The following is an 11,003-nucleotide window of genomic DNA, read 5'->3' as shown; positions in this document are numbered from 1 at the left end:
TTCTTGTTTCTCCGCTGATACATGGGATCCACTGCTAATTCCTGAGCAGACCACCACCTCTACTTGACCATTGAATTGACCTCATGGTGAACATACCAGTTCTAATGATGTGGAGATGCCGGTGTTGGACTGGGGTGAGCACAGTAAGAAGTCTTACAACACCAGGTTAAAGTCCAACAGGTTTGTTTCAAACACGAGCTTTCGGAGCACTGCTCCTTCCTCAGGTGAATGGAAAGGTATGTTCCAGTAGATACCAGTTTTACTCACCCACTTGATAAAATATCCAAATTGTCAGGACAATGGCGAATTAGTTAACACTGACAATGGTAAAATATTGTACAAGTGATGGGAAAGGGGCAACACATAGCCCATGTTATGACGTTGAAATAGTTAAGAATCAAATTGACCCAGAAGTCTCAATTCTGGATAGATGAATATATGTTGAATGGTCTTCCACAACTATCTTCTGATTTACGAGGTTTCAAACTGACAGTCAGAATGAGATAAGCGAATATATTGGAAGTTTCAGGGTCCAGATTGAGGTTCACTAATTCTCTTGAGTCCTTGTCACTATGCTGAAATATCACTTTGGTTAGACGTCACCTTTTGGAGTTTTCCTTCGGAAATGTATTCTCTCCACTGCTTGATGAAAGTCACATGTCCATTAATCACCCATGGATCAAAAGAGATATCAACAACAAAATAAAAGAAAGGGGAAATAAGAGAATAAACAGGAAGGACCCTTACAAAGGTGTTGCCAGGAATTGGTCATCGTGTTGAGTTGACTCAAAAGGGATACAATGCACACTATCTTTTATTATATTGTAGTTATTTTCTCTCCTTGCATCTCTTCAAATTTCCTTGTACCATCCAGCTCTCCTGATCAAGACTAGAATCTGGAGACCTCATTCTTTGTCTTTGGAAATGGCACTTGATTACTGGTATATTGCACATAAACCAGGTTCATTCTTGGTATGAAACACAGGGTGCAAAAATACACCACAGATCAATATTTTAAAATCAAGATATTTATTTGATTCTGTGATCTTATCCTTCGCAATAAAGCAAAATGTAACAGTGTGTCATCAATTTGGAGACTGCAGAGTCTAAGCTACCATCTGAACCATGCCTGACACTGCGAAACAAAAATCTCAGTTGGATAAGAATGTTTTTTTTAAATAATTGTCTAGAAAACGAACAGCAGGAGACAACATCTTGGAAACTGACCCGATGATGAATTTAAATGACTTGTGTTGCCATTAACAGATCCTATCAGACATTTTTAGGTTTGCAGAGATTAAAAATATCTTTCAAAGTGTTCAGGGGCAGTTCATCCTTGCAGCTAAGAATCGTGCAAAGATAGGTGACGTTGATAAATGTATTAGTGAAAATTACAACTTTGTTAAGCGTTGTAGTATTTCTTGAAGGATAATATGTCTCTGGATACATCAGAAGAAAAGTGTGTGGCGTGTTTTCCAGTTTTAGATTCAGTTCCGCTTTGAGCAGCAGAGCCCAAGACAGCTCCTTATGTCTCCAAGTTTCCCAACAATGTAAAACTGCACTCATATGCCTAATCTTAATAATTCAACCCGCACATGTTTACCCAATCCCTTATGAGTGACCAGTGCCTTGTCCCTTATATCGCAAATAAGCTCAAGGATGAATATAATTATAAGAACACAACAGTAAGGAGTGATTAGGGGGTTAAGTTGACCTGAAGCAGTGCTCAAAGTCTAATAAATAAAGAAAATCTTTGCCTTTGGATTTTGGAAACAGGAAGTGATTTGAAGGGAGAATTGTGCAATGGGAATTTGAGGTTGAGTTCAAAATAGTTCATGCATTGTCAAAGTGTCTAGTATGGAGCAGTGAAATCGCCAAATATGAATCGGGTATAATTAGATGTATATCAGGATGGTGTCAGTCATGCCAATGTGTTAGCTGGAAGTAAGAAAAAAACTGACTGCCAAGAATAAGGGAGAAAGAAAACTACAAATGGTAAATTGATTACCTGCAGAGCGTAGAACCAGTAAGATGAAAGGAAGGTGCAGCTTCTTTCAATCAAGAAGGTCTTTCATTTCTACATTTACCTCACACAAGATGCAGACTTAAAAAGGAAAAACATGCTTGCGCCCTGTCAATTTATGAACATGAAGGGATAACTTTATCAGGCATTGATCAGGAATATTAATGAACGATGCTCTACTCAATTTAAGAAAGAATGTGTTTGCATCTATACAGCATCTAATCACATTCTTGGGAGATCCCCAAAGGACTTCACGTCCAAAGTCTTACAGACAGAAACAGCAAATGAGGTGAATGGCCAGATAACCTGCATTTTCTGCAACTTAATTAAATAAATTTAGTCCAACGAATGCTATTATTCTACTTCCACTGGACTGTAAAACAACTGTTCATAAAACTCTTCCCTGTCTTATAATGCAAATATGAATCCCATTATATGCTGCAGGAGCACAGCTCTCTTGGGACCCTAGCAATAGTTTTCCCCTTCTCTGCATGTGATTTCTAAATCAGTATTAGCTGGGAGATGTGGTGCACACAGCAGTAAATGCAGGTAACACATATTGATGAGATAAGATTAAAAGTGGGTGAAAGCCCAAATGAAAAATTTGAATTAAAGTTTCCAATTTCCAAACATGCAATTCTCCTGTGTTGAGTGTATAGACTTATAACCTTACAAAGTAAAAGTATTTTTCAAAAAAACATTGCAGCCAGTTTTATTTTAAATGCTATATGAAACAAAAGCTTTGTCTAATAAAGGAACATTTTTGCCATCTGGATTATTGAAGTGAATTAGATGCATGAAGACAGATCTATCTGAGCGCCAGCAAGGCAGAAGATAATACTTAGTATTGTTACTGATGTAATAGGGATGAACTGATGGGATGTGTAACCTTAGCTCAGTGGTAGTTCCCTTGCCTTTGTGACAGAAGGGTGCGTGTTCAGGTCCCACACTTGATCTCAAAATCGAGGCTGACACTTTCAGTAGGTAGCTGAGGGAATGCCATGCAGTCTGATGTACTGTCTTTCAGCTAAGATATTAAGCCAGGTCCCTGCTTGCCCTAGGTACATATTAAAGACGTCAGTTCAACGTCACTTTTACCTCTGCAAGAAGCATTGTACTGAGACAATACGGGACATGCAAGATTAAAATAGATTCCAGCATTGAACATTGATTCTCCAATACCTTGCCCTCCCTCATCCATAATATATAAAAAAATCTTGCATTCATGTATTTCCTGTTTACAAAATGCAATTCAATGTTTGTCCCTTTTGTATCACTTTTTTCCAGTCTAATTATCTATGCCCATTCTCATAATGGTAACTTCTGATCCGGTATTGGAATCTGCTGTCAGTAGCAACCACCGGTGCAACTACATCCTGCCTCTCAAATTGTACAAGTTTTATTATCTAACTATAAAAAATATAAATTAAGGACAGAACAAATATATGACTTTAAAATAAGCATTGAATTATGCCCGCATGCTCTGGCTCAATTATCCCTGACTTTTATTATATAACACAATCTTTAAAAGTATATATAGAAATTAAAGGGATTCCAAAAGGTATATAAACATTAGGCGCTGGGTCATTGAACGAGACTTTGTTGAAAGGGAGAATATAATTATATACTGTGGGAATTAAACTTCATCAGTGTGGCATCTTTTGGCCCATTTTTTTCCAGCTTGTCTTAACCAGTAGGTCCTTGCTTTTGACGTAAGTCACGATTAACCTCCCAACGTTGCAGCCACACATCTGGCCAACACCATCGTTCCGGCCCATTGTCACCAACATATAAGGAGCACCTGAGGTAAAGAAGGGTGCATGAAAAACCCATCATCAGTCACTGAGATTTACACATTGTTCAGTTTATTAGAAATATCTTATATTCATTATGACCACTTATCGTAAGACTGAAAGACCCAAGAAAACACAGTAAATGGATGAAATGCCGAATGTTTCCCGGTGTTGAGTAACATTCAAAGTTTGGGTGACGAAAAAGTCATTTAGATTCAGGGTCTTGTGAAATGTGCTGAGCAATATGATGGGTGTTTGTTACTATTTGTGGTGACCTTTCTACACTGGAAACGCAGTCAGCTTTGAACCTTGTCAAATCAGTTGCACAGGGCGATGCGAGATGGAGATTGTGTAGAAGAAAGAGGTTGGCGTATGTCCCTCACGGAGCTGAAGGAAATTTTCTCCCATGATTCCATTCCCGCCAACTAAAAAGATGTTCCCCTCCTGCCCACTGGGAGATCGTCATGTCATTTACCACTGATTTGTATGGCCGGCCCATTTTAATACTGAGGATGATACATTGAACATTTTAATGTGCATTGGCTCTATCACATTTTGACATGCAGTGACATTATGTGCAAATCGAATAAATAAAAGGTGCCAGACGTGCCAAAGCTCCTGGGACGTCTTCCACTCCCCAGACAATGCAGGTTCACCTTGCCTTAGGAACCCTCATGAACGTTTCTTCAGGTTGTAATGTCTGCTTTTGGCCTCCTGGACTCAGTACTGATGAACAGTAATCGAGATAATTTAATTATGACTGTGGTACACATGGGAAACAGAGCTAAACAATTTAAGATCACTGAGGATCTTTTCATTTGGCAGATGGAGACATTCATCCAATGTAGTGGATTCAACCTATGTTCCAGATTTTAAAGGATAGACTCCACTGCCCTGAGGGCCAAAGTCCTTCTTTCTTTTTTTTCCGGTAGGTAGAGAGAATATGAAGTCCTTATTTGCAGTCAATATAATTTATTTGAACATGTTGGGCAGGATATTCTCTGTGGGCTTTCGGTCATTGATGTGAGGGTCAAATGGAGATCAGAAGCCAGGATGATGAGGGCGACAGTCACCCAGCTGTGATTTTCCCTGAATTAATCAATGAATTGCCAGAGGGAAGACTCACCCAATCAGTGATGGTCGGTGGGCTCTCCAAGCTCCAGGGGGGGTGAAGAAGCTGAAGTCTGCCACTTCAGGCAAGTGAGAGAGAGGGTGCCTCAAGGTGGAGTGGTGCCAACCCCCCCCCCCCTCCCCCCCACCACACCTTTAGCTGTCTGGGCCTGAAGCTCTGGAATGTTCTCCCTAAACCTCCCCTCCTTTAAGATTCTCCTTAAAACATTCACCAGATCTAATATCTCTAAATGTGACTCAGTGTCGAATGTTGTCTGTTTACACCTCTGTAAAATTACTTGGGTGTTTTGTTACAGTAAAGGTGCTATATAAAAACAAATTGTTGATATTGAACCATCAATATGCAGCACCGTAAGCTTAATGTTTGCAGCATGTTTACCTGGTTTGTACGATTCCATAGGTTCATGTCTAAGGCTATGGACAATATTTTTCACACACGCAATTGCTTGGAATTCAGCCGTGTAAGCAGATTTATACTCATTCACATTTGCACAGTCCCCTATCGCAAAAATAATCTTTGATCCCTTCACATTCAGATGTTCGTCGACTATTATTGCGTCATGTTCATTGAGTTTATCTTCTGTTAAAACAAAAAAGAAAACAAAAAAAGAATCGTACAACTAACTTCTTTCAAAGGCCCAAGAATACGGCCCCATGGTTACTACAACACTTCACCTGCAACCATGCGGGGGTGGGGAGGTGGGACAGACTGTCCCAGGTCTGTCTGCCGCATCAGATGCAAATATCCAAAAATGGACCAGTGACCTTTACACGAACAAAAATAACAAAAAGCATGCAGTGCAGCTATGGAATGTCTCAATAAAATGCAAACAGAAGCTTACCCAGAACTGTAACTGAAAAAGAATTCTTCCGTGGAATGTGGCTGGATCAGAATCCCATCCCTAATTGCCCTCGGGGAGGTGGCGGAGAACTGCCTTCTTGAGCCCTTGTGGTTCATGTGGTGTAGGTACACCCAGTGTGCTGTTAGGGAGGGAGTTCCAGGATTTTCACCCAGCGACAGTGAAGGAACGGAGATATATTTCCGTCAGGATGGAGAGTGGCTTGAAGGGGAACATCCGGGTAATGGGGTTCCCATGTGCCTGCTGCCCTTAATCTCAGGACTGCAAACTAAGCAGTTGCCTAGGATAGGAAAGTTTGTGGTGTGGCAAAAAAACTGAATTGAAACTACATCGAGCTTTAAAATGATATAAGCAACTTTCCACAAGTGCCCCAAGTTTCCACAGATGAATCCAAAACTCTGGAATTTTCTGAAGCCCGTCTTTCCCGGACCCACCATCCCTCCTCATATTCATTAACCATCTCCTCTGTGTTTGCTGATCCACCAATCACAGCCTCCCCTTCCTCTCTGTGCTTGCTGATCCACCAATCACAGCCTTCTGTTTCCCTCCAAGCTCGCTGATCCACCAATGACGGCTTCCTCTTTCCCCACTGCACCCAGAGTGCTCGCTGATCCTGCAACCAAAGCCTCCCGTTTACCTCTGCACACTTGCTGACCATCCTATCATAGCTTTCCCTTTCCTTGTCCCCCTCCTGCACGTGCTCACTAATCCTCCAATTACAGTTGCCCCTCTCTCCCGCTCCTCGTAGGGGTTACCTAAGAGTTCCACACTTTCAACCAATCACAAAGCTCCTGGGTGGTTAGGTGGGTGTGAAGTCACAGGAGAGGTGGGGCAGTGTGAAATCCAGTGAGCAGCGCTGAGGGGACATGGTGCTGCAGAATAGTGCGAGGCTGCGACCAGAGTGAGGGCAGGCTATGAGTTTGACAATTCTTTTGGGTCGTATGAGGCTGGGACTGACAGGAAACAATTGTTTGCACATTTTACTATGCTCATTTTCATAAGTTAAGGACAGGATGCAGGGTCAAATGTTCACCGAGGGCGCTTAACACTTACACAGACCCTGCTTGTTCTGCTAGGTGGTTGAGGTTGAAGGCTTAGACAGAGCTGATGAAGGAGGTTTGGTGAGCTGTTGCAGTGCATCTTGTCGATGATGCCCACTGCTGCCACTGAGCGCTGGTGGTAGAACATAGAACATAGAACAGTACAGCACAGAACAGGCCCTTCGGCCCTCGATGTTGTGCCGAGCAATGATCACCCTACTCAAACCCACGTATCCACCCTGTACCCGTAACCCAACAACACCCACCTTTAACCTTACTTTTTTAGGACACTGCGGGCAATTTAGCATGGCCAATCCACCTAACCCGCACATCTTTGGACTGTGGGAGGAAACCGGAGCACCCGGAGGAAACCCACGCACACACGGGGAGGACGTGCAGACTCCGCACAGACAGTGACCCAGCCGGGAATCGAACCTGGGACCCTGGAGCTGTGAAGCATTTATGCTAACCACCATGCTACCGTGCTGCCCCAAAGCAACTTGGTAGAGTGAGTGAAAGTTCCTGGTGGTAGATGGTATGCCAATCAGCTGGTCTGATTTCCCCTGGATGGTGTCGAGCTTCTTGAGTGTTGTTGGAGCTGCACTCATCCAGGCACGTGCAGAGTAATCCATCACACTCCTGGCCTGTGCTTTGGAGACGGTGGACAGACTTTAAGGGTGGTGTTGGCAATCCTCTAGGAACGGCTGGGAGATACCTGGAATTGCCCTCAATCTCCCAGTGGCTATTAAAAGCAGTCCAGGAGATTTAAAAATTATACTATTCCCCAGTAATCAAATGTCTCCCATCCTGGTAGCCACAGAGTCCATTTCACTGAATTCTATTTCACAGGGGAGACGGTGACATAGCGTTATTGCCACTAGACAATGATCTATGGTCATGCTGTGGGTTCCAATCCCACCATGGCAGATGGTGAAATTTGAATTCAATAAGCAAAGTCTGGAAGTAAAAGTCTGCTGATGACCATGAATCCATCGTCGATTGTCGTAAAAACCCATCTGGTTCACTAAAGTCCTTCAGGGAAGGAAATCCGCCGCCCTTAACTGCTCTTGTCTACACGTGACTCCAGACCCACACAGTTGACTCTTAACTGCCCCTGAAATGGCCGAGCAAGTTATTCAGTTCAAGGGCAATTAGGGACGGGCAAAAAATGCTGGCCCAGCCGGCGATGCCCACATCCCAAGAATGAATGAATGAAAGAAAGGCAGGCCAGGCAGCGCTCCCGCGCAGGTACAGTCAGCGTGATGACATCGCACATTACATAGCGACCGTGCACATGTACTAACCTCACAGATGTTGCTGCTCTGCCTGTTTTTGTAATCCCGCCTGCGCTGGGGTGAGCTAGCAGGGGACATCAGCCCTTCCGCAGGAAGAAGGTGAGGCTGTGGTCCCAGGGATAGAGTGTGTGAGTCTATTAATGTAACCATCAGGTGGGAGCCGGCCAGAGAGTGGAGTACAAGGCAGCTCAGAGAGTGGAGTACAAGGCAGCTCAGAGAGTGGAGTACAAGGCAGCTCAGAGAGTGGAGTACAAGGCAGCTCAGAGAGTGGAGTACAAGGCAGCTGTTTGTCAGTGCCCAGAGTCTAGTATCAGAGGCTATGGACTTTGGCGCCCTGTTTGGACTCACCCGCCTCACATCACACCACCGGGATAGAACATAGAACAGTACAGCGCAGTACAGGCCCTTCAGCCCATGATGTTGTGCCGGCCATTTATCCTAATCTAAGATCAACCTAACCTACACCCCTTCAATTTACTGCTGTCCATGTGCCTATCTAAGAATTGCTTAAATGTGCCTAATGAAATGAAATGAAATGAAATGAAAATCGCTTATTGTCACAAGTAGGTACAAATGAAGTTACTGTGAAAAGCCCCTAGTTGCCACCTTCTGGCGCCTGTTGGGGGAGGCTGCTTCGGGAATTGAACCGTGATGCTGGCCTGCCTTGGTCTGCTTTAAAAGCCAGCTATTTAGCCCTGTGCTAAACCAGCCCCTTACTCAGACTCCACCACCTCTGCTGGCATTCCACATGTCCACCACTCTCTGTGTAAAGAACCTACCTCTGACATCTCCCCTATACCTTCCTCCAATCACCTTAAAATTATGTCCCCTCGTGACAGCCATTTCCACCCTGGGGAAAAGTCTCTGGCTATCTACTCTATCTACGCCTTTCATTACCTTGAACACCTCTATCAAGTCACCTCTCTTCCTTCTTCACTCCAGTGAGAAAAGCCCTAGCTCCCTCAACCTTTCTTCATAAGACATGCCCTCCAGTCCAGGCAGCATCCTGGTAAATCTCCTCTGTACCCTCTCCAAAGCATCCACATCCTTTCTATAATGAGGCGACCAGAACTGGACACAATATTCCAAGTGTGGTCTGACTAGGGTTTTATAAAGCTGCAGCAAAACCTCACGGCTCTTAAACTCAATCCCCCTGTTAATGAAAGCCATGCATCCTCCCACAGTTTACTTTGGCATGACAGATACTCAGTGCCAGGCTGACCAAATCCCAAAGGGAAATTTGCAACTGCTGCAAGAATGGTTTTGCAATTTGCGTATTCTGAGGAGTTTTCTGTAGCCAAGAAGTAACTCTCAGACCAATTGTGATGATTTTACATAAAAATTAAACATTTATTAAAAGCAAAGAAATAAAATAACAATTAGAACACAAGAACACCTTTACACAGTTAACAGCACTTTCCAGATAACCATATCAAACTATTTGCCTTCACACCTCCCTTATTGCTGCTTTTGACCTATGCAGTCTATCTGTCTTCAATTCAATTCAATCAAGCACACCCCCACAAGCTTATTCCCCAGTAGATGACAATATGACGGCGGTATTACAAAAAGTAAATAGTAACGCTCTTGTTTTTCTCACGCAATGTAAAAGGTTGATGTTGAACCTCTGGATCAACTACACTTCCCATTCTATCTCCATAGGCTTTCAATCCCATTGTGTCCACAAATCTATCAACCTCAGATAGAGCGTCTGGGATCAGGGTAGAGAATACAACAGATTTGTAACCCTCTGAGTGAAGAAATTCCTTCTAATCTCTGTCCTAAATAGTCCGTTCCTTACCCTGACTCTTAATTCTAGAACTGCCAGTCGGGATCTTCCCAGTCGGCCTAGGAATTCAATATTTTTTCGGTCGGACCATTCTTCTAAACTCCGGAGAAAACCCGGGACGAATCGTACGCAATCTGCTCACGTAGGCGAGTTCCCTCACCCCAGGAATCGGTCCAATGAGTCTTTGTTGCATTCCCGCGAAGGCACAAATACCTTTCTTTAGTTAAGGAGACCAAAATTGTTGGCAATATTTCAGGTGCGGTCTTGCCAAAGCTCAGCATATAATAGTAGTAAAAACTTTCTTACTGTTCTCCTCTAACTCCTTTGCAAAAAAGTCTAATATATACCATTTGCCTCCCTTGTTGTTTGTTGTACCTGCATGTTACCTTTCTCTTGAAGAACGTTCTCCTTCTCCGTTCTTCCGACCAAAATGGATAATTTCATGCTTCCTCGCATTATTTCCCATGTGTCACCTTGTGTCCAAACATTTGACCGGTCTATATCTCTCTGCAGCCTCATTGCATCCTCCCACGGTTTACTTTTCCACATAGATTTGGATGATTAGCAAACCTGTATATATTATACTTGATCCCATCATCTACATCATTGATACAGATTGCAAATAGCTGAGGTCCGGGCACTGATCCTTGCAGCATTCTGCTAGTTGCACGCCACTATTGTGAAAATCTGTTCTTACTCTTTAGTTTTTGTCTGTTAATCAATCCTCGGACAATGTTGATAAAGTACAGCCAATCACTGGAGCTTGAATCTTGTGTAGCAGCCTATTGTGTGGAACATTATGGAATGCCTTCTGAATATCCATCCACTGGTTTCCCCCAATCTACCCTGCTAGTTACATCCTCATAAAAATCCAATAGATTTGTCAAATGCAATTTCCCTTTCATAAAACAGTGTTGATTCGACCTAATCATAGTGATTCTAGATTCTAGAATTCTTACTCCTACAGATTCCAGGCTAACTGTCCAATGGTTCCCTGTTTTCTCTCTCCATCCTTTTTAAAGCTGCAAGGTTACATCTGTCACCCAGTCCACAGGAATAATACGAGAAACTC

General features: G+C 43.1%; 1 protein-coding gene across 6 annotated transcripts in view; it reads right to left on the bottom strand.

Annotated features, from left to right (window-relative positions):
• Positions 1-1,049: 1,049 nt before the first annotated feature.
• LOC119956112 (ferroptosis suppressor protein 1-like) overlaps positions 1,050-11,003 on the bottom strand; it is a 66,214-nt gene continuing 56,260 nt past the window's right edge. For 5 of the 6 annotated variants that reach the window (XM_038782983.1, XM_038782984.1, XM_038782982.1 and 2 more), the window contains exons 9-10: positions 5,327-5,527; positions 1,050-3,824 (exon numbers count right to left, since the gene is read on the bottom strand). In XM_038782983.1, the coding sequence (XP_038638911.1) occupies positions 3,670-3,824; positions 5,327-5,527 (356 nt within the window). In that variant the 3' untranslated portion in view covers positions 1,050-3,669. The remainder of the gene's footprint in view (positions 3,825-5,326; positions 5,528-11,003) is intronic. The other variant, XM_038782986.1, reaches the window with a different exon arrangement.

This window comes from Scyliorhinus canicula, chromosome 22, assembly GCF_902713615.1.
Source record: "Scyliorhinus canicula chromosome 22, sScyCan1.1, whole genome shotgun sequence".
Taxonomy (NCBI): domain Eukaryota; kingdom Metazoa; phylum Chordata; class Chondrichthyes; order Carcharhiniformes; family Scyliorhinidae; genus Scyliorhinus; species Scyliorhinus canicula.
The sequence above is the reverse complement of the archived record's forward strand: the minus strand, read 5'-3'. Positions and strand labels throughout refer to the sequence as shown.